The sequence below is a fragment of the Rhinopithecus roxellana genome, chromosome 14, assembly GCF_007565055.1.
Source record: "Rhinopithecus roxellana isolate Shanxi Qingling chromosome 14, ASM756505v1, whole genome shotgun sequence".
In the NCBI taxonomy this organism is placed as follows: Eukaryota; Metazoa; Chordata; class Mammalia; order Primates; family Cercopithecidae; genus Rhinopithecus; species Rhinopithecus roxellana.
The window spans coordinates 115,856,113-115,883,639 of NC_044562.1; the positions used below are offsets into that span (position 1 = coordinate 115,856,113).

At 38.4% G+C, this 27,527-nt stretch overlaps 1 protein-coding gene across 1 annotated transcript in view; it reads left to right on the top strand.

Annotated features, from left to right (window-relative positions):
- Positions 1 to 2,898: 2,898 nt before the first annotated feature.
- Positions 2,899 to 27,527, top strand: part of LYPD6 (LY6/PLAUR domain containing 6) — a 31,706-nt gene continuing 7,077 nt past the window's right edge. Inside the window, 2 exon segments of the mRNA XM_030916568.1 lie at positions 2,899 to 3,016; positions 14,239 to 14,337. Coding sequence (XP_030772428.1) covers positions 2,899 to 3,016; positions 14,239 to 14,337 — 217 coding nt within the window.

Here is a 27,527-nt window from a genome sequence, read left to right on the forward strand (position 1 = left end):
TCTGTGTCACGTCAGATCAGTTACACTCTTTTAAAATTATGAAACATTATCATCACTGGGACATGTCATGTGGGAGGAAATGTTACCTAAAAAACAAAACAACAACAACAACAAAAAGCATGCAATGGGCTGAAATGTGTGCCCCCAAAATTCATATGTTGAAGCCTAACCCCTGGTACCTTGGAATGTGATTGTATTTGGAGACAGAGCCTTTAAGGAGGTAATTAAGGCTAACTGAGGCCATAAAGCTGAGATTATAATCCAGTCTGACTGGGTTCTTATGGGTAGAGGAAGTGACACCAGGACTATGCATACAGGGCAAAGCCATCAGCAAGCCAAGAAGAGAGGCCTCAGGAGACAGCAGCCCTGCCGACACCTTGATCTTGGACTTCCTAGCTTCCAGAACTGTGAGAAATCTCTGTTTTATAAGCCCCTCAGTCTATGGTGTTTTGTCATGGCAGCCTGGGCTAACTCATACACCATGTCTTTACTATCTTAATTTTGTATTTTCCTCTCTGGTCTTTTGTCTCTGCTTTTGTTCATATTTATGTTTATAGTTACACATATAATGTTCATGCCATTTTGATCTCTGACTCTCAATCTGAGCCCTGCTACATACAGATTGGGAGGAGATGGGGGTGTTGGCCATGGTGCTGCCAGGTCTCCATGGGGTGCTGTGCAGACCTGTCCCAGAGGTGCAGCCTCGCCTTACCAACCTCACCATGCTGGCAGAGAAAAGCCAGATGGATGTGGAAAGAAGCACTGTTGCATTCTTTCAAGATGAAGTGATGTTTGTCTCTGTCACTTGGCTGCTAACTTGCAAACAAAAGATACTGGTGGATATTTGTTTTTTCATCATATTGTTCAACCAAGTGCCCAGCACAGTGCCTGGCAGTCACACTTACTAAGTGATTGAGTGGCCCATTCTCTTCCTGAATGCCAGGTTTGCTTGGGGAACTAAATTATAAACAGAAGATGGCGTAGTGAGCGTGAAATTAGCAAGGTTGGCATTATCAAGCTGTTACAAGTGATAAGAGAGCTCTACTCTGTTTTCTAACAATTTGCCAATTAAAAAAGAATAATCAACACATCTGGAAGTAATTTAGCATGTTATGCATTTTATGGTTTCAGCTATTTAAAAAAAAATTTGAGAAAGTTATAATACTATTAACATGTGTCCTGTTCTGTAATTTTGAACAATGCTTGCACCCTATAAACAGTTGGGTCTATTTCTGGACTCCTTAGAGTGTTCTACTTTCTAAATTCATTTTTACACTTTCTATCATTGTGTTTTGATTAATTTTGCTTTGTAGTATATTCTAGATCTGATTGGGTCATACTGATTTTTTCTACTGAGTTTCTGTTTCATAATATATTTCCTTGCGTACGTATTTTTACAAATTTTGGAATTCTTTTGTTATGCATTTAAAAAATCTTGTTGAACATTTATATTAAACAAAATATCAAAATTGTTGGTTTTCAGCTAGGTTAAAATAAAATTAATAACCTTGACTTCTGGCAGAGAAATAGAGATAATGGTACTTAGAAAAGTAGTAGAACATGAGGAATAAGCTTTATAGGAAACCAAGAAGATAGTAAGAGAATAGCACCTATGTAAAGATTAGGACAGATCTCTGCATTCCCAGTAAGCAGAGCAATTCAGCCTTATTACAGATTTGTCTTTTCCTCAATTTTGAGTGAAAAAAGGACAATCAGAATAAAGGACAGAGTAGATAATAATCACTTCGTGCTATAGCGACAACACGATCTTACCAGTTTTTTTCCCCCCGCCGAGATGGAGTTTCACTCTTGTTGACCAGGCTGGAGTGCAACAGTGCAAACTCAGCTCACTGCAACCTCCGCTTCCCAGGTTTAAGCGATTCTCCTGCCTCACCCTCCCGAGTAGCTGGGATTACAGGTGCCCACTACCACACCCAGCTTATTTTTTGTATTTTTCGTAGAGACAGGGTTTCACTTTGTTGGCCAGGCTGGTCTCGAACTCCCAACCTCAGGCGATCCACCCGCCTTGGCCTCCCAAAGTGCTGGGATTAGAGGCGTGAGCTACCGCGCCCATCCAATCAGTTTTTAAAATACACCTTAAGTCAGTCTTAAGAACACAGAAATGCCTAGTGTTTAAAAATGCAGACTCCAAAGCCACATTGCCTGGGTTGGAGTCAGATCTGCTACTTATTTGCTGATCCCCAGTTTACCCAAAATGGTTTAATAATTGTGCCTACCTCATAGGGTTGCTGGGGGAATAAATGGATATACATAAAGGACTTCAGTAGTACCTGGTCAACAAATATTAGTTACATTAAGGAGATTTTGTGTCACGGAGGCACTTTTTGATTTTGGAGAGACCAGCTTTCCTGTATTTGTTTGTTTTCCCAAATCTGAAAGTCTGCCCTCTACAGGTTTGCATGGACACCGTGGCCCAGTACGGCTGCACTCCCTATCTGACCTGCACCATTCTCAGGGAAATGCTTCTGAGCTTTTGCTCCTGACTTCTTTATCGTACTCTGACAGCCATCCTGTGGCCTCCTGGCAAAAAGTAGCTGGATTTCGTTAAAATTCAGTCTCCTTGATACAGTCTCTGCTGGGTATAAGAGGATATGTCTACCAATTGAGCCTTAGCAACCTGATTAAGACTGTATCTGGGCTGGAATGTTCTAAGTTCTCTAAAATTACTGTTGATAAAGTTTCTCTCCATGTCTACCCACTTCCTTATGCCCTGTTCCTCTCCATCCCATCTTACCAGCATGGGAGCTCAGCCAAGCCTCCTGTGGCTTTCTGCAGTCGATCACTGAGATGATTCTTCATTTTTCAGGTGCAAGTTCTCTGCTGTCGTCCTGAGTGCCCGCTCCCAGGCCCTCTGTATGAGTGACGCTTTGGTCTGCCATGGAACCTGGCCCTGCTCTGGCCTGGCTCCTGCTCCTGAGCCTGCTGGCGGATTGTCTGAAAGCTGCTCAGTCCCGAGATTTCACAGTGAAAGACATTATCTACCTCCACCCTTCAAGTAAGACTGTTCTCTTTGCTGCAGAAATATCACTTTATCTCAAATAAGAAGTGGTTCCAAAACCAGCCAGGAGAAGGCATCCTTCAGTATAGTGAAAACTTCTGGTGATTTAGTTAGGGGGGCGCAGTAATTTACAAAAGATGTTTTATGCTTTACCCTCACCTTTTCACAAGAAGATTTTTGGTGGTGTTAAGGCAAATTATTGGGCTTGTTTTCTCTGTTCCCTACACAATCACTCTGATTCTGAACACTCTTCCCCTTGTACTCATGCCGGTCCTAAGTCAGCCATTAAAGTGAACCACCATATCCCAGAAGGAGGATTGTTTGTAAAAGATCAGTCCTTTATAGGTGAGATAATAGCTGGTCTTCCTCTCTGTGCATCTAATTCTCAGTTTCAGCATAATTTCCTCCCACAACTTCCAATGCCCTCTCCCTCCTTTTGATTTCCTATATTTAAGAATTATCTAGGGAATGCATAACAACATAGATGCCCAGATCCCTGCCCCAGAGTTTCTGATTTGCATGTATCTCAGGCTGTACCTGTGGATTTTTGCTTTCAGCAAGAACTTCGAGTACTTCTGCTGCAGATATTCTAAGGATCACACTTTAGGAAACACAGCAGTTTGATTTCCTCTTTCGTTCTGTATCTTTGTATTTATTGTGTCTGTTTGTATGAATCGTCTTCTCTATTGCTCCTGTTGAGGTGAGAGCTGGTTGTATTGTGTGTATTCTGACCTTCAGCTTTTGCCCCAAGGTGCATGACTCTTTTGAAATGCTCTGCTTAACACATATAGTTTGAGTGTCCACTGTGTGTCAAGGATTGTGATAGGCTTGAAAGCATAAAGGCAAATCAAACACAGTCCTTGCTTTTGAGGATCACATAGTCTACAAAGTGAAGGCAGCCATGTGGACTCCTTCAATCCACGTGGTTGGAATATTTAATGTCTGCATGTTCTGGGTTAGCTGAGAGGTGGTATGCAGAATGCCCTGGGGCTTGGAGTCCACCCACTAGGGTCAGCAACTAGCTTGGCTGCTTTTGACTTAAAATAAATTCCCTATCATTGTAAAGATTAAATTTAAAATGTGTATGAAGCACTTAGCAGTGAGTGTGAGACATAGGAAATGCTCAGTCAATGTTAGGAGAATTCTTTGTGTTAATTTTGTCTTTTCTAAAGTGATAAAGTAATATAGTACATACTCTGTAGCATTATTTTATGGAACAGAAATAATATCTGTAAAACACTAGGCCTAGACCTCACCAGCAATCAAATGGTTATTTACATTGTTGCTTTTATTATCATTGGCTTAGTAAACTGGGGGTGCTGAGAATACACTGCTCCAGTGTTATATAACTCCCATACACTTTTAATAGGCAGCAAATAATTTTTTTAGATTTCTATTGTCTCCGTACCCTCTTACCAGTATAGTCTGGTGCCCACTGGTTAATCATATGGAAGACTTATATGACTGCTTGTTTCGTGGGGCTTTTTATTTTAATAATATTCATGAAGAGAAGGTGCTTTAATATTTGTTCTGTTTTCTAGATTGCATTTTGCTGTTTTCTGCAAACAGGCATGCTACTTTATTAGACTTGGCGAATCAAAAACCTAGGTTTCTGTCTCTTAGGGTTGATTGCCAGAGTTCTCAACTTCTGTGTGATTCTTTCTCAACGTCAGTGACAGACTCAGTAGTAACTGGGCTGCAGAAAAGGTCCACACTGGACCTACATGGAGGCTGTGATTGTACACACAGAGTGGGAAGGAGAATTAAGGTGACTGGATTTAACAACACACACACCACTTCTGCCTCAGTAGTGTGGTGGGTCAGTGCCCTGTGTGGTGGGCCTCTATTTGGAAAGTCAATTTCAGAAGGAGGTCTTGAAGGCTGAGTCTTGCAAGCCGTGGGAAATCACTTCTGCTCTTGAAAAATTGATGGAAAAGTTCTGCTCATATGACCAATGTTAATTAAATAAAGCCATGGCCTGATTAGAAGAAACTTGCCATATGTAAAGAATTAGTAGGGCTTCCTCTTCCCCTCACTGGCCTGAGGTGATCTGTAAAAATGGTTCACTATAAACTTGACCTGGAAAACGAAATTATGCAAATCAGGGTCAGATCTTCATGTTCATTTTAAGAACACCTGTGAAACTGCCCAGGCCATCAAGTGTATGCCTGTACAAAAAGCCACTAAGTTGTCTGAAAGGTGTCATTTTACAAAACTAATGTCTACCATTCTAACATTACAATGGTGGAGTTGGTAGCTGTGCCCAGGCCAAACAGTGAAGCTGAACACAGGATCAGTGGCCTGAAAAGAGTGCTGATTTTTTGCTGCCCATGCTTAAAAACACAGAGAGTCATGCTGTACTTAAGGGTTTAGATGTAGATTCCCTGGTCATTGAGCCTATCCAGGTGAGCAAGGGATCCAAGATGCACGGCTGAACTTACTTAAAGAGCCGTACGTGAGCTCCCCCTGTCACATCGAGGTGACCCTTACTGAAAAGAATCAAATTGTTCCTAAACCAGAAGAGGAGGTTGCCGAGAAGAAAAAGATATCCCGTAAGAAACTGAAGAAACAAAAACATATGGCATAGGAATAAATGCAGCATAAAACAAATACAAATAAAAGTAAAAGAAAAAAGAATTGAGGTTTTCTGATATGATTTTGAGATATGGAGAAGGACAGAAGTTGTTCCTAAGGGAGATTATAAGTAGATGATTCACTAGCAGATCAGGGTCCAAGTTCTCTTTAGAGTCTCCTTCCATAACTTATGATGGGAATACTGTATAAATTCTTGTTAGAGTGAAGTTACTATGAATGGCTGCTACTTGGCCAGAACTTTGTTTATTCTGTCAATTTTTTTTTAATTTTAATTTTTATTTTTGAAACAGTCTGTCTCTGTCGTCCAGATTGGAGTACAGTGGTGCCATCTTGGCTCACTGCAAGCTCCGCCTCCTGGGTTCACACCATTCTCCTGCCTCAGCTTCCCGAGTATCTGGAACTATAGGCAACCATAACCACACCCGGCTAATTCTTTTTTTTTTTTTTTTCTTGTAGTTTTAGTAGACGGGTTTCACTGTGTTAGCCAGGATGGTCTTGATCTCCTGACCTCGTGATCCTTCCACCTCAACCTCCCAAAGTTCTGGAATTACAGGTGTGAGCCATCACGCCCGGCCTGTTCTGTCCACTTTTAAATCAGCATTAACTTCTAATTTCTTTGAACTATTTTAGAAGTTTGTGGTGTGTGTGTTTTTACACTTTGATGTTTTAAATGGCATGGTTCTCTGTCCTTGAGCAATAGACCATGTTAAGATGTAGTCTCTACAAATAAGTAGGTATCTGTTGAACATAGACGGTAAAAAATATATGAGGGAAGTCTGGGATTAGTTTGATTTTGAATTATTTATGTAGTCACCTCACTTTGTAGATGAAGGCACAAACAGGGTTCTTTTGTGAGTGAGCCACATTTCATTAATGTTACAATATGTAACATGAAGCTCAGAACCTGCTGAAGGAGGAATACAGTGATGCTGGAGGCATGAGAACACACACACATTTTCTGTACCAGACAAACAGAAGCTATTTTCTCCTCATTCCAATGCCCAGAACAGCCATCACTGACAATAACTGGGGAGAGATTGGAACCCAGGCTGGGAAAATTCAGCCTCCCATGACTAATCTTTTTTGCTTTCTGGTTTCCTAATCTTTGAAGTTTCTGAACATTTAAAAGAAAGAAACTTCATGGCTTTCAAATCTGAAGCACTGTATTCAATAATGTTCTTTTCTATAATCCTTGTGTCATTTGTTGTTGTTTTTTTCTTTGCTTGTTTTTATGTGAAAAATGAATTTCTTCCCAGCCTATGATTAAAATACCAAATCAAATAAAAAATTTCAAAACAAGAGTTAGTATTAAGAGAAATGGAGCTGCTTATTTGGTAGTCAGACATCATAAGAGATAGCAGAATTTAATATACTAAGTGGCTGCAACCTATTCTTGGCCTCCATTTCTTTCCTTAGAATAGAAGGAAACCTTTCCTAAGAATATCCAATTTTCTTCTGGTTGCATGTTTTGAATCTTTCCTTAATCATGTGCACCAAAGAGCTGTATTCCTGTGGGGGCTTGTTTGTGTCCACGTAGAGAGCCAAATAAGTTTGTTCAGACTATATTACGTAAATCTTGGAGAATAAGGGGACTTTCTGGGAAGGTACCAGATAATGTATTTATTTCTGTTAGAAATATGTCCCTATTAAAATTGTACTCACAATATTTTGTTGCCAAGTGGACTGAGAAAAAAGATACATTTATTAGATTTCTAGAATTTTTATATTTGCATCCAGTTTTCATAAACAATGGAAGTTAATTTGGTAAGAATCAAAAAATGTTTGGATGCGTTACACATCAGCATACCTTTCAAAACAAAAGTCTGTTCTCACCACGGTTTTGGTAACTGAAGGCCTTTGTCTAGGCAAAAGTTCCAAGAGGTGGAAACAAAGACTAAATCTTTTCTGATACCGTACAAATGAATTATGGTCGGTTGAACTATGGCTGACCATGAGAGTTAATGGACAGATTATTTTACAGGAAGTAACTGGGCACTTTAGTGTTTCTTTTTTTCTTTACAATCACCTTCTCTTAAGGGACCAAGGACTTATGCCCTGAAATACAGAGTACTGAGCTTATTAACTCTGTGATCAAGAGCCAAATTAGATTCATTCACAGCTGGGGCCACAACAGTTTGAAACTCCGCTTGCTCTGCAATGCTTTGAAGTAACAAAGAAGCAAATAGCACATCTCTTAGGAACCTCTTTCCGTCCTTTTTTTTTTTAAAAAAAAAAAAAAAACTCTTTATCAGATGCAGTGTCAGTTAGCAAGTTACTGGAGATAGTGATAGTTGTTCATCTGTAGACCTCATTTTTGGCAAAATATCTGAAGAGGGAAGAATTTAACCATTTACTTGGTATTATACCTTAATTATCCACTTAAAGCAGTATGTTTGCAGAAATTTGTCATTAATCAGGGTGTGATTATTCACTAATTGGTATTACCTGCCAAGATGTCAATAAAAGTTCCTATAAGCAAATATTAAACTCTAACCATTGAGACTGTGCACAGATAATGGAACTGTAGATTCTAAAAGAAAATTCACCCAAAATGAGATAATTTGGTTGTCAGTGATACGTGCTGATAAACTCAGAGATAAATGAATTTAAGCAAAGCTTCATTTTGCTGCCATAGTATTTTAGTCCCCATTCCTTTTTAAATTTCAGTATACTTTGGGTTAATTTCAGAATCCAGGCCTGCTTATGTAAGAAATAAGTGTTTGATTTAGTATGTCACTTGTCTCTCAAAAGATCATTTTGAAAAGTCTATTAAGTAATGCAAATTTGGGAGCACTACAACTTACTAGGGTTAGGGTCTCAATAAGTTTGTTCTTGGAGTAGTTGGATCGTCAGTCTTCATTGAGAATTCTTAATTTATCTCTGATGGGAAAGTTTCCAGGAATAACTAATTCAATATTCCATCCAAAAATTTTACTGGCTGCAGTGACAGAACAGATAAAATTTGATGCCCCAGTGAATTAATCATGCAAACTGAAGTGGTACGGGTAGCTTGCAGCCATAAACCTTGGTGAATATGATGATCCTTTTTTTGAGAAATGCTGTTCTTTGACAAATGCTTTATATCTTTTTTTTTTCCAAAATGTCTACTTTGATCATTCAACTTCAAATTTTACAAGCTATTTTAAAGTCCAATCTTTGAAAGTTGTTTATGTATTGAGCATTTTAAACTTGATAGGGAAACTATTTTTTAATGTATCCAATCAGGACAATTTCCTAAAATATTTTATATGATTAATTAAAATATCTGCAAGAGTATTGCATGGCTTTGGCGTTTGAGAACCTGTTTTGTTTTTGATACTTTAATTCTTCAGACACGTACAGGAATACCTTAGAGATTATTGCAGGATCAGTTTCAGACCACCACAACAAAGCAATTAACCACAATAAAGCAAGTTATGCAAATTTTTTGGTCTCCTTGTGCATATAAAAGTTACGTTTACATTATACCATAGTCTATTAAGTGTGGAATAGCATTATGTCTAAAAAACAACGTGCATATCTTTTTTCCTTTTTTTTTTTTTTTTTTTTTTTTTTTTTTTGAGGCAGGGTTTGGTTCTGTGGCCCAGGTTGGAGTGCAGTGGTGCAGTCTCGGTTTACTGCAACCACTGCCACCTGGGCTCGAGCGATCCTCCACCTCAGCCTCCTGTGTAGCGGGGACCACAGGTGTTCGCCACCACGCCTGGCTAATTTTTGTATTTTTAGTAGAGACAGGATTTCTCCGTGTTGCTCAGACTGGTCTCAAACTTGTGAGCTCAAGCTATCCACCTGACTCGGTCTGCCAAAGTGCTGAGATTGCATTGTTGGCCACCATGTTCCGCCAACAATGTACATATCTTAATTTAAAAAGACTTTATTGTTAAAATGCTAAGGATCATCTGAGCCTTTTGCTGGTGGAGTGTGTTGCCTTGATATTGATGGCTGTTGAATGATCAGGGTGGTGGTTGCTGAAGGCTGGGGTAGCTGTGGCAATTTTTAAAAATAAGACAACAACGAAGTTTACCATATCAGCTTATTCTGCCCTTCACAAAAGATTTCTCCGTAGCATGTGATGCTGTTTGACAGCATTCTACTCACAGCAGAACTTCTTTCAAAATTGGAATTAATCCTATCAAAACCCTGCCACTGCTTTATCAACAGTTCTATGATGTTCTAAATCCTTTTTTGTCATTTCAACAATGTTCATAGCATCTTCACCAGGAGTAGATTCCATCTCAAGAAACTGCTTTTTTTGCTCATTCATAAGAAGCCAACACCTCATTCATTTAACTTCTATCAAAAGATTGCAGCAATTTGGTCGCTTTTTCAGGCTCCGCTTCTAATTCTAGTTCTCTTGCTGCGTGCACCACATCTGCAGTTACTTTCTCTACTGAAATCAAAGTCATCTGTGATGGTTGGAATCACATATTTCCAAACTGCTGTTAATGTTGATATTTTGACCTCCTGTGAATCACAAATGTTCTTAATGGTACCTAGATGATTAATCCTTTCTATAAGGTTTTTAAATTTACTTTGCTCAGATTCATCAGCGGAATCATGATCTATGGCAGCTATAGGCTTACAAATATATTTCTTAAATAATAAAACTTGAAACTCAAAACGACTTCTTGATTCATCACGTACAGAAGGGATGTTGGGTTCACAGGCATGAAAACAGCATTAATTTCCTTGTAGATCTCCGTCAGAGCGCTTGAGTGACCAGGTGTATTGCCAATGAGCAGTAGTATTTTGAAAGAAATACTTTTTTCTGAGCAGTAGATCTCAACAGCGGGCTTACAATATTCAGTGGACCATTCTGTAAATAAATGTGCTATCATCCAGGCTTTGTTGTTCCATTTATAGTGCACAGATAGAGTAGATTTAACATAATTCTTAAAGTCTCAAGGATTTTAAGAATGATAAATTAGCATTGGCTTCAATTTAAAAGTCACCAGCTGTATTAGCATCTAACAAAAGAATCAGCCTGTCCTTTGAAGCCAGGCATTGACTTTTCCTCTCTAGCTATGAAAGTCCTAGGTGTCTTCTTCCAATATAAGGCTGTTTTGTCTACACTGAAAATCTTTTCAGTGCCATCATGTTCAGTGATCTTAACTAGATTTTCTGGATAACTTGCTGCAACTTCTTCATTAGTACTTTGCATTTTACCTTATGATTTTATGTTATGGAAATGGATTTTTTCCTTAAACCATATGAACCATTCTCTGCTAGCTCCAGACTTTTCTTCTGCACCTTCTTCATGTCTCTGAGCCTTTATAGAACTAATGACAGTTAGGACCTTGCCTTGGATTAGGCCTTGGTTTAAGGGAGTGCTGTGGCTGGTATGATCTTCTATCCAGACCACTCAAACTTTCTCTGTATCAGCAAAAAGGCTGTTCTACATTCTTAACATTCATGTATTCATTAAAGTAGCATTTTAAACTTCCTTCAAGAACCTTTCCTTTACATTTACAACTTGGCTAACTGGTACAAGAGGCCTAGCTTTCAGCCTATCTCAGCTTTCAACATGCCTTCCTCAGCAATCTTAATCATATCTACGTTTTGATTTAAAGTGAAAATTGTGTTACTCTTCCTTTCACCTGAACACTTAGAGGCATTTGTAGGGTTACTAACTGGCCTAATTTCAGTATTGTTGTATCTCAGAAAATATGGAGGTCTGGGGCAGGGAAAGGGAGAGAGAGAGAGATGGAAGAATAGCAGGTTGATGGAGCAGTCAAAACATACACATTTATTCAGTTCACCATTTTATGTGGGTGCAGTTTGTGGTGCCCCCAAACAATCATAATAGTATTTCAGAGATTACTGATCACAAGTCACCATACAGATACAAAAGTAATGAAAAAGTTTGGCATATTTCAAGCATTCCCGAAATGTGACACAGACATGAAGTGAGCACGTGCAATTGGAAAATGACACCGATAGACTTGCTTAGTGTGGGTTGCCACAAAACTTCAATTTGTAAAAATACAGTGTTTGCAAAGTGTGCTAAAATGAATTGTGATACAACAAGGTATACCTGTCCTTAGCTAAATAGAACCTTTCAATTCAAGTGTAACCCATTTTTCTATAGGTGGGTAATGTGAAGATATAAAAAGTATTTGTTTATAGTTTACAAAATACTTTATCACAATTATATGACATTTTCCCCTATTAAAATTTCCTCATGAAAATGGAGTGGTTGGATGGCTGTGTCTAAGCTGCTTTCCATCATTTTGTAAAATGATCTATGCACTTTTTCTGTCATTCTGTTTATGAATTTGAGTTACTATGTGAGAGACTTAGAACATGCAAATGGGCCCATAAAAAGTTCTGATTACTCGTCTTTTTTAGACTGCTTATGACTTTTGATTATGATACATTATTTGATATTGTCACAGTCAGGTCTGTGAAGTAATGCAAGCATGTACATAGATGGGCAGCTATTCTCGGCAAGGTGAAAATCAAAGTGATATCTGGTCCATCGTTCTGGCCTTAAGCTGCTGCCTTCTCCTTCATTTATTTTTGATAACATATCTAATTGGTTCCATGTGGGCAGAGCAATTTACCCTGAGATGATTATTTCCACCAGTGGGATATGCAGGCTCAGCCATCTGCGAGGGAGAACAGTTGGCTCCTGCAGATGAAGTGTTTGAGTGTTTGCAGCTTTCAAATAGGCCAGGTAATTTTACAAATTAAACAACACAAGTTTTGTTTATGAAAGGCAAAACTCTAAGTAGTGAAGCAAGCAAATGATTAGAGCTAAGAAGCAATTAAATGCACATCAGTGGTAAGGACAAAGAACAGCTGGGCCTGACATTCTTCGGTGATCCTCATCTTTTTGTGGAGGGAAGGCCCTGGGTGCCCCTGACAATCTCCAGAGCTAGAATCTCGTGTGACCCCTCCCCACCTGAGCTTATAGGTAAAGAATGAAAGCACTTGGAGGATGGTTCCTTCTGAAGGCAGGAAGAAGAAACTCACCAGTGGGAGTGGTGGGAAGAGTTAAGTGGGGTTTCCTGGAATGGCCTAGTCCTCAGGCTGGAGCTGATAGCGTCTGGTGCCTCATCCCCACGTCCCCTCAGCATCCGGCTTCTATGGACATGGGTCCAAAAGACACCTGAAGAGGGTCACCTCTGCATGGGCAGCATATATTTGAGCAATGAAGACTCTTCTCTTAGCTAAGGCTCACCATCTCCAGGGATTCATAACATCAGGTCTGATCAGATAAAAATTTTACAGTGTACCAGAGAAATTGCCACTCTTATAGATTGAAATGCTCAAACATCAGGAAATTTCGTGATGATTCAACCCAATATTTTTATTTGCATGTTGACATCTGTGTATAAGTTGACATGAGTAAGGTATTAGAAATCCAGAGAATGCCTTTTTAATTAAAATTTTTATTGAGATAATTTTACAGTCATATGCAATTTTAGGACATAGTACAGTGATGCTGAGTGTGGTAGTTCATGCCTGTAACACCAGCAGTGTGGGAGGCCGAGGCTGGAAAATCCCTTGAGGCCAGGAGTTTGAGAAATAATACACTGAGATCCCATGTACTCCTTATACAGTTTGTCCCAGTGGTGACATTTTGAAAAACTATAGCATAGGCCGGGTGTGGTGATTTATACCTGTAATCCCAGCACTTTTGGAGGCCAAGGCGGGTGGATCACCTGAAGTCAGGAGTTCAAGACCAGCCTGGCCAACATGGTGAAACTCCATCTCTACTAAAAATACAAAATTAGCTGGGTATGGTGGCACATGCCTGTAATCCCAGCTACTTGGGAGGCTGAGGCAGGAGAATCGCTTGAACCCGGGAGATGGAGGTTGCCATGAGCTGAGATTATGCCACTGCACTCCAGCCTGGGCAACGAGAGTGAAACCCAAAAAAAAAAAAACAAAAAAAACTATAGCATAATATCACAACCAATATATTAATATCAATACAATCAATCTACCAATGTCATTCTGATTTCCCCGATTTTACTCTGTGTGTGCACATTTAGTTCTACCTAATTTTATCATGTGTAGGTTTGTGTATCCTCCACCACAGTCGACACACTGAAGACTTTCAGTAGCACAAGGGTTCCTCCAGCTGGCCTCAAACCCACCTCTCTCCCCACCTGTCCATACCTACTCCCATCTCTGCCATCCCTAACCCCTGACAACCACTAATCATTTCAAAAATGTCATATAAATGGAACCATGCAATATATAACCTTTTGGGATGGGCTTTATTCACTCCAAATAATTTCCTGGAAACTCACCCAAGTTGTTGAAAGTAGTAACAGTTCATTCATTTTTCTTGCTGACTAATGTTCCATAGTATGGATGTCCAACAGTTTGTTTAGCCATTCATCCACTGAAGAACATCGATGATATTTCCAGTTTTGGGCTATGACAAATAAAGTTGCTGTTGACACTTGTGTACAGATTTATGCATGAATACAAATGTTCATTTCTCAGGGATCAATGCCCAAGAGTAAAGTTGCTGGGTCATATGGTAGTTGAATGTTTAAGAAACTGCTAAGTTGTCTTGAGAATCCTTTCTTTAAAATGAAGAAAACATCAAACTTCACAGGATTCTGTGCCTTGTCTAAAAATTAATCTTTTCTCTTAATCCTTTTTTTTAGCCACACCATATCCTGGTGGATTTAAATGTTTCACCTGTGAAAAGGCAGCAGACAATTATGAGTGCAACCGATGGGCTCCAGACATCTACTGCCCTCGAGGTAAACTCTCAGTAGACTGATTGGGGTCCCCTGGGCTGTCTGTGAGTGAACAGCCCTTTTGACTTTGGTGCATGTATAAAGAGAGGCATGCTTGCAATCTCAGCTGCTCCTCTTTTCTAAGGCTATTAGATCTTTTGTACCACACCAGTAACATATCAGAGATTCTCAGAGACATAAACTGAGCCATAGGATTGTTTCCTTTCTCGCGAAGTATTTTTGGCACTCCACAGGAGGTAATACCTTCCCCTGTACCCCCAGGTCCAGTGAAATGTAGGACAAGAGAACAGCCAGTCTGTCTGCCACTCTTTGAGGCATTAGTCAGTGCATAGTAACCTCTTTGATGTAATGTATGAATTGATGTTCATATAAAGATTCCATTGATTACATATCTTGCCAGAGACTTTCACGCAGTCTCTAAAATTTAGAATTCTAAATGTCATCGTTGCACAAATAAAATCCCTTGAGATTTTTAAACTATTAAATTTTTTTTTTGAAGGATGAGATGAACACTGAACTGAAGCATGGAATTTTGACCCAAAGGCCCATTTCAAAATAAAGAAATACCCATTATATTCATGTCTCTTTTATCCTATAAAAAAATAGATGGTTATATTTGGCTACAGAGTCACTGTTAACTGGCTATTTTACTTTGGAGGAAAGTCTGTTTATTTGGTGGGGGTAGAGATAATGAGAACAGGGAATTTTACTGACAAATGTTTGAATGAGTAGTTAGATGGGTTTCACTGCTGATCTAATTCAGTTGTTAAAATGGCTTGGACACAACACCACCAAATCCATTATTTTTCAACATAACACGGGAATTATACAAGAGTTCTCATATTCAGCCCAGTGAGTGGTATTCTGCTTCTCATGGAGGATTGGAAACTGGGAGAGCGTGGAAACCAAAATTAAAGGAAACGTCAACTATCCAAGCTAGTACTCTTTAACCCCGGAAACTCCACCTAGGGTGTGCAGTAGAAACACCTGTGAAACTTTTCAAAGAAATCACTGAAAGCTTTGCCCTGCCTAGACCCGTGGTTTTCAAGCTTCAGCAGCATCATCATTGTCCAGAGGGCTTATTAAAACACAGATTTCTGCTCCCACACCCTTCTACCTAGAAATAAAGTCTAGAAATAAAACTGGTTAGGGTTAGGGTTAGGGTTAGGGTTAGGGTTAGGGTTAGGGTTTTTGATTCAGTAGGTCTGAGATAGGGCCTGAGAATTTGTATTTCTAAAGGGTTATCAGGTGATGAGTTAAGAATCACAGCTGTACACAAATTGAACCAGCATTTCGGAGATTAGGGCCCTGCATTGGTACTTTAAATATTGCAGTTGATTCTAATGAAAAGTCAGGGGCAAGAACTATGGGGAGCTCCTGCACATAAGAGAAATGTAGTGTTATCATTTCTAGACTCTTCTTGTTTACTTTTAGGTAGAGATGATAATGGGGTCTACAGGACAGAGAAAAACATGGAAGCACTAAAGATTGGCTTAACTGAAAACTAGATATCCAGCCATCTGAGTAATCAAAAATAAGTTTTGTTGCTGCCTATAGTCACTATTCATTTCCAAATGGGCCAGTATTTTCTAACATTACCCACTGTGGAATGACCATTGCTAATAGATCTGGTTAAACTACTGCTTCTCAAACGTGGCTGTCTATTGAAATTACCTGGTAAACTTTCGAAAACTCTAACACCTAGATTTATTCTCAGCGATTCATATTAAATGGTCCAGGTAGGCATAAGGATTTTTAAAAGCCCTCCAGATGGTTCTAATATGCAACTAAATTTGAGAACCATTATGAACAGTGACTTTAGGCAAAACCAAGATGATTTGCTTTGTATATGTAGTCGTCTTTGGGCTGGCTCCTGTGGCGATAAAGCTAGCTGACTTGCTTTTGAAGCTGGCACCCCGTTGGTTAGAGCTATTGTGTTTTAGTGGGAAGTGTGTTTTAGTCCACTTGTGATGCTATCACAAAATGCCTCAGACTGGGTAATATATAAACAATAGAAGTTTATTTCTCACAGTTCTTGAGGCTGGGAAGTCCCAGATCAAGGTGCCGGCAGGTTCTAGAAGGGCATCGTCTCTCTGCTTTCAAGGTGACACCTTGTTGCTGCATCCTCTGGAGGGGAGGAACACTGTGCCCTCACATGACAGAAGACAAAAGCGGGGGAAGGGAACAGACCCACTCCCTCAAGCCCTTTTATAAGGGCCCCAGTCCCATTTGTGAGGGCTCCATGCTCATGATTTAATCACTCCTTAAACACCCCGCCTCTTAATAGCCTCATATTGGTGATTAAGTTGCATATGAACTTTGGGGGACACATTCAGACCATAGCAAAATGTGACTATGCTTCTTCTGGTACTGACTGAGCTTTGAGGTAACCTTAGTGGAGATAATGCAGAGGAAAAAGGAATGCGAACTGGTATTCTGTGTAGGCTGTGGGCCACGTTTGATGGTATACAAGTATATCCCTGTCAAAAAGAAAAAACAAGGGACCAGAAACACTGCTTGAATGCCTCTCAGAGAAAAGAGGAAGTTCCATCTTGATGCTTTCTTTTGAGGTCATAATCTATCATTTCTAAGTCCAGATACCTAAAGGTATTGCAGAGTGGTCTCTACACAATTTATCCTTTTCTCTTTTTTCCCCTCTACTTTTCTTGTCCTTCAATTTAAAGGGATAAATAGAAAGTCTTGCACTGAGGTTCAAAATACAAAACAGCCATGCTAGGCCCCTTGGGGAATTACAAATTGAGAGATAGGAATCTGGTTTCTTCTTTCAGGGATCAGGCAGTTTAGTTGGGTCGATAGGATCTGAACATATCAGATGTCAAAATTAGCAGGACAAAGGTAAGTGCCAAGTGGAACCTGGCATTAAGCGCTGTGGGAGTTTACAGGAAGAAGAGCTACTGGGGACTGAGGTGGCCAGCGAAAGCATCACGTGCTGGAAAGATTGCAGTAGCTCAACAACTTGGAACTGGAGGTCCAGCATTGAAGAGAACATGTCTTCCAGGAGCTCACTCAGAGCAAAGATGTAGAGACAAGATTCCCCAGGTGTGCTCAGTGGATGGGGAGAGACCTGACATGGGAGTAGCAACTAGTTTGTATGAGAGGATTATGGACCCAAAATAGTGGAGCCAGGTGATTTTTGTAGGGCCTTGAGCATCAGGTAAGGAGTGGGAACTTAAAGCTATAACCCGAGAAGGGGTGAGGCCACACTCAGCTTCCTGGTAGGCCAGCCCTATTTCCCATGAGTCTTCTGCTCTTTCCTCCAGGTTTTCTTCAGATTTTTCTAACAATGGAAATAATGCCATTTTATTAATAAATTAAAATAGAAAATGTATTTCACTACTCGCTAACTCTAGATTTTTCGGTTTGTTAGTAGTCTGAAGCAGCCCTAGGACCACCAATGGGCTTAGGAAGGGCAACTGAGATGGAAATTCTAAGACATTCCTAGTTTTTTGGTTTGTTTTGTGACATAGTTAACTAGGTTTAAATTATCACCTGATGTGAAAATAATTTGTTGAAAGTGAAAAAATCATCTCACCTAAGTATTCAATCTTATATACACGGAATAAGTGCACACCCCAAATTGCTTAGGGGATTCACTGAATGTCATGAATTTTCTAAAGCTGACCTCAGTCACATGCATGTGGATAGAGACATAGTGTATCTTAGCAACTGACATTCAGGGATTCAGACTTGTTTCGAGTTATTGTTTGGCCAAGTAAGTGTCAGGAAATCTTCCTCCTGACTGGAATCACTCTTTTGGCAGTGGCGGCATCGGCTGGACACACCTGTAGCTAATTCAGGTTCCCTGTCCCTCTTCTTTTCAGAAGGTGTGTGATATAAGTGCATTCTCCGCCATTACATTATTTGTGCCTCTGGTGCTTCCAGATTCACAGTACCATACTTCCTTCCCAGAAACGGAAACTTAAGATGCTCTCCATAACTGACTCTGGTTGCTTTACTTGCTTGGCTTCCGTTTCAGCTTTGGTCTCTGAGCACTTCCTTTGCAGCAACTTTAATTTCATCAGCTACTCATAAATCTGTCCCAATTTTTCTTGACTTTGTGAGCCAGAATGGAAAAGGCTCTTGAAATCATATGTGAGGGGCCAGTTAAAGGAACTGATGATCTAAAACAAGAGTGTTATGTGCTTGGATCTACATTTGCCCATGACTTTTCTCTGTGCTGCAAGATGAAAAGGTCCTAGAGAGAGGAATTGTATAAATGGTTATTAAAAGTCTGTGGAATTAAATGTGAAGTCAAAGACATTACAGTTTTTTAAAAGGCCTGTTTTGTGGAGGATACCTAAGCCAAAGACATTATGTTCCTTCTTAATTATGGAGTACAGATGCCTCCCTCTAAGGCAAAATCTCCATTTGAAAGTATTGCTGATATATAATCAGGAAAAGGAAATTTTTGAGTTAGAGGACACATACTTTTTTGGCTCCAGCTTCTATGCTCTTCACTGTTTTTCTGTAAAAGTAAAGAAAAAGCTGGACATATCCCTTGATAGCTTTTTCCAGATCAGTTGCCTGATGGTTCTTGCTACAAGCAAGAATTGTAAATATGATCCTCAGCTCAACTGAGGACAAGACCATGGTTACAAATTTTCAGTAACGACTTCTTTGTTGTTGACTTTTTCCAGACATAGCCCAGCCTGAAATAGACAACCTTTGTGTTTGACTTAACCTAAGGGTGGAATTTTCTTCCTTTTAGGCAATTTTACAGTTAGAATATAGCCCTCCAATTTTGTTTTCATTTATACAGGAGTCTCTGTTCTCTCTCTGAATCCCATGGGGACCCAGCACCTTGAGATTTATTATGGCTTATCTTTTAACATTGTTCTTTCCCTAGGAGAGAGAAATCAGTACCTTATCCAGTGTTGGCCCTTGACACTTTCCTTTTGGGAGAATTCATTTGTACATTTACAAAAAGTGTTGGTTACATTTTATCCAACACTTCTGGCTGCTTTTTAATAAGATGTTTTCAGATGATGTCTCTTATCATATTATTGTCATATTGCTCAGTGAAAGTCTTAGACTTCCTCCTTTTTAAAAGTAATTTTAAAGTAAAGTTGAACATACATACTGCAAAGTGAAGAGATCGTAAGTGCACAATTTGTGAATTTTTACAAAGTGAACATGCCGTGTTTCCACCTATAGCAATAGAACCCCCAGAGGCTGCTGGGGTGCCCCAGTCATTATACTCCATCCCCAAAGGTAACAATGTTGAGATTACTATCACTGAGCATCATGTAAGTGGAGTTGTACAGAATGTACTCCTTGCTTTCAAACATTATGTATGTGAAATTCCTCTATGATTTTTGAGCAGCACAGTCATGTTTTCTCAGGGATGTATAGTAGATCATTATATGAATATATTAAAATTCATCTGTTCCCCTACTGAAGGACATTTGGATTGTTTCCAGTTTCTATGAACATTCTTCTGTATCTCTTTCGGTACATGTTCATATGCGTTTCTGCTGGGTCTTTCCCAGAAGTGGGATTGCTAGGCATGGGGTATGTAAGCATTGACTTTACTAGATACTGCCTGACCGTTTGCGAAATGACGGTACCACTTATAATCTCACCAGCAGTGCATGCAGATACTAGTTGCTGCACAATCTTGCCAACCTGCCTAGTATTGACAGAAACAATAGAAGGTAGAAGTTAACCAGATGACATTTTTAAAGTGATGAAACTAAATAACTGCCGTCCTGGAATTCTATGTGGAGACTATCAGTCTCGCTTCTCTGAACCTCCTTTCTCCTGTGGCTGCCCCGCTAGCTCTGATCTCCTGTTTGTGCTCCCAGTCCCCTAGAGACTGATGAAGGTGCTGCCCTACTTCTCTGTCCCTTAGCAGAGCTTTCTGCTTGGTTTCTCATCCTCTCCACCTGTGCAGTTTTTGAATCAGCAAAAGCCTTGAGGGGAGAACAGGTATAGAATGTCAGGCACCACTCAGGGGGCTTGTCTTTTCTCTGGTACCTTGCTCTTTAAATCCAGTCCACAACGGCAGTCCCGTGCTTTCATACAGATTTTTGTTGTTTACATTTTAATTGACTTTTTAAATTTTATTCCGTTTCTTGGTAAGACAATGTAAGCCAGTCCATTTCAGCTGGCCTTGTAATCCTCGGAATTAGTCTTAGAACTTTTCCAGCACGTTTTTACCCTTAAGTTCTATCAGCCGACTACCAGACATTTTTCATACACTGAGAGCATCTAACCTCCAGTTCACAATGTTTTGTCCAAATATTTTTTACAAATCCAGTTGCCTCAACTGGGACGCTTCCATTTGATGGTCTGCCTTACCACTTTTATTCTAACCATTGTTCACCATCAAGTCCTGTCTATCCTCACTACCTCTGCATACCTTCCCAACTGCCTTTTTGGAGTTGGCCTTGGTAATAAGTACATTGCCTCTTGAATTTAAGTGATTAGTTTTAAAAGAAGTTCCTCAAGGGAGAGGTTCATTAAGAAATGTGGAGGAATATTTTTTAAAAGAAAATAGGGAAGTCTCCATTTGGCAGCTTCCTCAAGAGGTGCTGACTTCAGGGTAGAGGAGACCAACCAGCTATGATTTAGTCAGGTTGATGAGCATTTATTTGTTTTTAATTTCTGCCTTGAGGAATTTTTTACTTGGGACAAGAGGATAAAACACATATTTGTAAAAGATCTATGGAGAGTAATTGATAAGAGCAGAAAAGCCAAAAGAACAATCTGATGCCTGAAAGCAGAGACTGTAGTAATTCCTAATTAGGGTAAGTTTTAAATAATTCAGTTTATCTGCAACTCAATTTGTAGTTCATCCTTTTCTTTCATCTTGGGCTCTTTTTTTCTTTTGCTTTCAATTTCACTGAACTTTGAAGTATAATATGTATATGTAGAATAGTAAATAGCGTTATGGACTTTAACAAATTGAACACTCCATGTAAGTGGCACCCTGATTAAGAAACTGCCCGGCATCTTAGAAGCTCCCTGTATGCCTGTTTTCAGTCACTTTTGCTACCACCAAGCGTCGCAGTTATGGACCGACTTGTGTCCTCCCCACTTTTCCCCCTACCTGCTCTCAAATTCGTATGTCGAAGTCCTAACCTCTAGTACCTCAGAATGAGACCGTATTTGGAAATAGGGTCTTTAAATAGGTAACTAAGTGAGGTCATTCAGGTGGGCCCTGATCCAGTCTGACAAGCATCCTTATAAGAAGAGATTGGAACAAAGACAGGAACTGAGGGAAGCTGATGGGGAGACACAAGGAAAAGACTGCCCAAAAAGAGAGGACTCAGAAGAACCAGCCTTGGCCAACACCTTGATTTTCAATTACTAGCCTCCAGGACTGAGAACACCTTTGTTTAAGCACTCATTCAGTGTTTTTTTTATGGCAACCCTGGAAACTAATATAGTTACCCTCCTAATTTCCAGTAGTGTAGGTTAATTTTGCCTCTTACTGGGTTCTTTGTAGAGGTGAAATCATACAGTACAACTCTTTCGTGTTCGACTTCTTTCACTCAGTATTATGTGAGATTCATCCATTTCTTTAGATTTAGTTGGAATCCATTCATTCTCATTGTTATGTGAACAGATACCATCATTTATTCATTCTATCACTAATTGACATTTTTTACAGTGTGTTTGTATGAATAGTTCTTCTATGCACATTCTAGGACTTACCATTCATGTTGGATGTATATTGAGGAGTAGAATTTTAGCTTCATAGAATATACCTAGGTTTACTTTTGGTAGTCCTGGCAAATAATTTTGAGAGGTGGTGATAGTATGTGAAAATTGCACTACTGGTAGAAGTGTGGTATTATTTCTCTCTTAAATTTGATGAGACTATTCAAAATATAGCAATGGAAGATATGTTATCGACATCATAGAACCAAATTAAAATGTTTTCATTTGGTTCACCTTTGAATGGAAGAGCTCAGCTAGATATATTCTTCCCACCCATCCATCTCTGCGGGTAATACAGAGTTTATTAGAAATTAAATGCCTGCTATGGTGTGCAAGGCCCTGTGTTATATGTTGGAGGGAATGCAGACACCAACAAGAATGGGCCTGATTCTCAAGATTATAATGTACAATACAACAGTAGATCTCAACCAGGAGCAATTCCCTCTTCCCTGCCCAAAGTGTATTTGTCAATGTCTGGAGACATTCTTAGTTGTTATTGTCGGCAGTGACATTGGCATCTAGTGAGAAGAGGCTGTTGGATGCTGTTAAATGTCCTACAATTCACTGAGCAGTGTGCCCAAAACAAAATTAGCCCAAAATGTCAAAAGCTGAAAACTTCCATTTCTGGAAAGATGGAGCAGATGTACTTTTCTATTCCTCCTGCTAAGTACAACAATAACTTCTGAACATTATTTATTAAGAAACAAACCAAAAACATGAAAAGACTGAAAGGGGTAAAGAAAATGACAGACTAGGGACTTCAAGACTGAAGGAATAACACAGTGCTTAGTTCACTAGGTTTTCTTTCAGTCTCATATATTCTAGACTTGAAGCTGAGGCAGTCAACATCCTAAAAATGCGATAGGCACTGGCAAAATAAACCTCCAACAAAAGTTTGCTCTTTGGCAAAAGGACTAGGAAGGGGGAAGCCTAGAAAGGTAACTTTTAGACAATAGCTGTTCTACTTCAGCAAAACACTATGGAAAAAATTGTAGCCCCAACCCCATACCAGCAGAGGCTAAATGGAAAGCTTTGACTTCATCCTCAACAGGCTATAATGAGATGTCCCAACCTTTCTGCTGTATCAGAGAAGGACAAGTAAAGGAGATTTTTATCCCTCTCTACCAGGCAATAACAAGGTCTCTTCCACAGTGTCAATGGAGACTATGTTAGGGAGCCTAGACTTTACCTCCACCAGCAACAATGAGATGCCTGTACTTTCCCCTGACCACAGTTGTGTCAAAGGAGGCTTAATGGAGAGTCAAGACTTCATCTTTCACCACCACCCATTGGCAATGAGGCTACAACACATCTCCCACCCCATGGCATCAGTAGAGGCCACAGGGGAAGCATTAATGAGGCACTCTTGCCACTCTCAAACAGGGAGTGTAAGATCAAGAGTGTCCTAACATAATAACAATATGTTTAGACTTCAGTTTAAAAAATCACTTGTCATACCAGGAAGATCTCAAACTGAATGAAAAATAGCAATCAATAGATACCAACATCCAGATAAATAGGGATGTTGGAATTATCTGGCAAGGGTTTTAAAGCAGCCATAATACAAATGTTTCAGTAAGTAATTACAAACACACCTGAAACAAATTTTTAAAATCTCATCAAAGAAATAGAAAATATAAAGGAGAACCAAATGGAAATTGTAGAATTGTAACATAATGTACCTGAAATAAAAATCTCAATAGATGGGCTGAACAGCAGAATGGAAGGAATAAAGGGAAGAATTAGTGAATTTGGAAAATAGAGCAATAAAAATTATCCAATCTGAACAACACATAGAAAATAGTCTGAGGAGAAAGAAACTTCTACAGAGCCTCAGAGATCTATGGAGCTGTAACAAATGTTTTAACGCTACATCATCAGAGTTCCAAGAGAACAGTAGAAAGAGGGTGAAGCTGAAAAAAGTACTCAAAGAAACAGCAGCTAAACATTTTTCTAAGAAGCTGAGCAAACCCTAAAGAGGATAAAACTAAAGCAATCCACACAAAAACACATAATCAAACTTCTAAAAACAAAAAGTCTTAAAATAGCAAGAGAAAAAGAACATCTGATATGAGAAAAATCAGTTGAATGAAATGTTTTCATCAGAAACTATGGAGACCAGAAGTCAATGGTACAATATTTTTCAACTGTTAAGAAAAAAAAAATCAGTACAGAATCTTATATTCAGAGAAAATATCCCTCAGGAATGTGAAGAAATTAAGACATTTTCAAGGGAAGAAAAACTGAGAGAATTTGTCACTAGCCGACCTACCTTAAAAGAATGGCCGAAGGAAGTTCTATATGAAGAAAGGAAATGATAAGGAAATCTGAAACATCAGAAAGGGAGAAAAAACTTAGTAAACATACTTTATACTACAATAGAGTACAATGGTAGAACTACAGAAAAAATAAGCAAAGATATGGAATTCAACAGCACCATTAACCAACAGAATCTAATTGACATTTACAGAACACTCCATCCAGCAACACCAGAATATACATTGTTTTCAAGTGACCATGGAACACATACCAAAATAAACTATATCCAGGGCCAGAAAGCAAACCTCGACAACCTTTTAAAAATTGAAATCATGCAGAGTGTTTTCTGACACGCAAAACTAGAGATCAATGACAGAAAAATAAAAGGAAGATTACCAAACACTTGGAAACTAAACAGTGCACATCTAAATAATCCACAGATCAAAGATAAAGTCTTAAGGGAAATTAAAAAGACAATGAACAGTGCTGAGACAGAAATTTATAGCACTATATGCACTTATTTAAAAACAGGAAAATCAACTGTCTAAGCTCACACATCAAGAAGATAGAAAAGGAAGAGAAAAACCAAAAGTAAAACAAAACAAACCTAAACAAAAAGCAGGAAATAATTATAAGAATAAAACTCAATGAGATTACGTATACTAAAACATTTCATTGTACACCATAAAGACATACAATTTTTTTCAGTTAAAATCATTGAAGAAAAACATTAAGGTACTAAGAAAAGGAAAATAAGAGAATAGTATGAACAGCTCAAAAACATAAGTTTGACAGCTTAGATGAAATGGACCATAACTCAAAAAGCAAAGTACCACAATTCACTTAAAATGAAATAAATAGTTCTATAACTACTAAGAAATTTATTTGTATAACTTAAAAACACCCATAAAAGAACTCTTCAGGCCCAAATAATTTCACTGGAAAATTTTACCACGTTTTAATAGAGTAATTAACACCAATTCTACACAAAATCTTCCAGAAAATAGAGGAGAAGGGGGAATACTTCTCAATTCATTTTATGGAGCCGGAGTTACCCTGATACCAAAACCAGATCAAGACAGCACCAAACAAACAAAAAAACAAGATACAAAATTCCAATCTATTATTTTTTATGAATATAGACACTAAAGTTCTTAACAAAATATTGGCAAATAGAACATAGCAATATGTGAAAAGAATTGTGCATCATGACATAGTGGGGCTTAATCCAGGGATGAAAGGCTGGTTTAATCTCTGAACATCAACCAATATAATCCACAGTATTAATAGGCTAAAGATGAAAAATCACATGTTCGTATCTTGGCAAAGTTAAACACCATTTATGATTAAAACCTCTCAGAAAAATAGGAATAGAGAAAAACTTGTTCAACTTGATAACATCGATAAAAAGCCTATAGCTAACATTATGCTTAATGATAAAAGACTGCGTGCATTCCTGCTAAGACAGAGGACTAGGCAATTATGTCTGCTTTCACTACTTTTATTTAGTGCAGTCCTGCAGGTTCTAGCCAGTGCAATAAGACAAGAAAAATAAATAAAAGACATACAGATTGGAAAGGAAAAAAATGACTGTCCTTTTTCACAGATAACATGATTTCTATATAGAAAATTCCAACAAATCTGAAGAGAATTCCTGGAACTAATAAATGAGTTTAGCAAGGTCATAGGATATAAGATAAATTCAGAACTCAATTGTGTTTATATATGCTATCAATTAACACGTGGACACTGAAATTTAAAATATACCATTTATATATACCATTTAAAATACACCATTATATTGCTCAGAAGAATTAAATACTTACAGGTAAATCTAAGCACAACATATATATAGGACTTGTATGCTGAAAATTACAAAACATCAATGAAAAAATAAAATTTAAATAAATGGAAAAACCATGTTCATAGATTGAAAGACAGCATAGTAAAATGTCAAATTCTGTACAGATTGTTATGTAGGTTTAACACAATTCCTGTCAAAATCCCAGGAAGAGTTTTTTTTTTTTTTTTTTTTTTTTTAAAGACATAGACAAAAGTGTTCTACAGTTTATATGGAAAGGTAAGAAACTGGGATAGCTAAAATGATTTTGAAAAAGAAGAATAAAGTGGGAGGAATCAAATTACCCTATTTCAGGATTTAATATACAGCTGTAGTAATCAAGACTGCGGTATTGGCAGAGAAATAGACATAGATCAGTTAAACAGAATAAATAGACCCTTAAAAATATGCCCAACTAATTTTTACCAAAGGTGTAAAAGCAATTCAGTGGAGAAAAGATAGCCTTTTTAACAAAGCGTACTGAAGGAACTGGACATTCACAGGCAAAAAATGAATCTTAGCCCAAGTCTCACACCTTTTACGAAAGTTAAAGTGAGACACAGACTTAAATGTGAAATATAAAAGCCTATCTCATTTAGGAAAAAATAGAAGAAAATCTTCATAAATCTAGGGCTAGGTGAGGTTCTTGATGACTCATAAAAGAAAAAATAATAAATTGAACTTCATCAAAATTTAAAACTTTTTTGCCCTGCACAAGACCCTGATAAGAGAATGAAAATGCAAGCTATGAAATGGGAAAAATATTTGCAAATCACATACCTGACAAAGAACTGCTATCTAGAATATATAAATAATTTTCAGAACACACCAGTAAACAAAATACATAATTAGAAAATAGGAAAAGTATGAACAGACATTTCACCAAAGAAGATAACCAGATGGCACATAAACACATGAAAACATATTTAACAGCATTAGCCATAAGGGAAATGCAAATTTCAAGCATGAGATATTACTGTACTTCTATCAGAATACCTAAAATAAAGAATAGGAAAAATGCCACATGCTAGTAAAAAGGAGCAGAAACTACATCACTCATACGTTGTTGGTGGGAATGTAAAATGGCACAGCCACTCTGGAAAGCAGCTTGACAGTTTCTTAACTAAACATGCAACTACCATGTAACCCAGCAATTTTACTTCTGGTCAGTCATACAGAGAAGTAAAAACTTATATTCACACAGAAACCTCTACACAAATGTTCATAGTAGCTTTATTAATAATATCTCTAAACTGGAAACAAACCTCGATGTCCTTTCAACATCTATACCGTGGAATACTACTCAGCAATAAAAGTTAACAAACTCTTAAAAATTAATAAACCCAGTGAATGAGATTGAGTGAAAATGCCCAATTCCAAAATATTACATGTGTGTGACTCATTTATA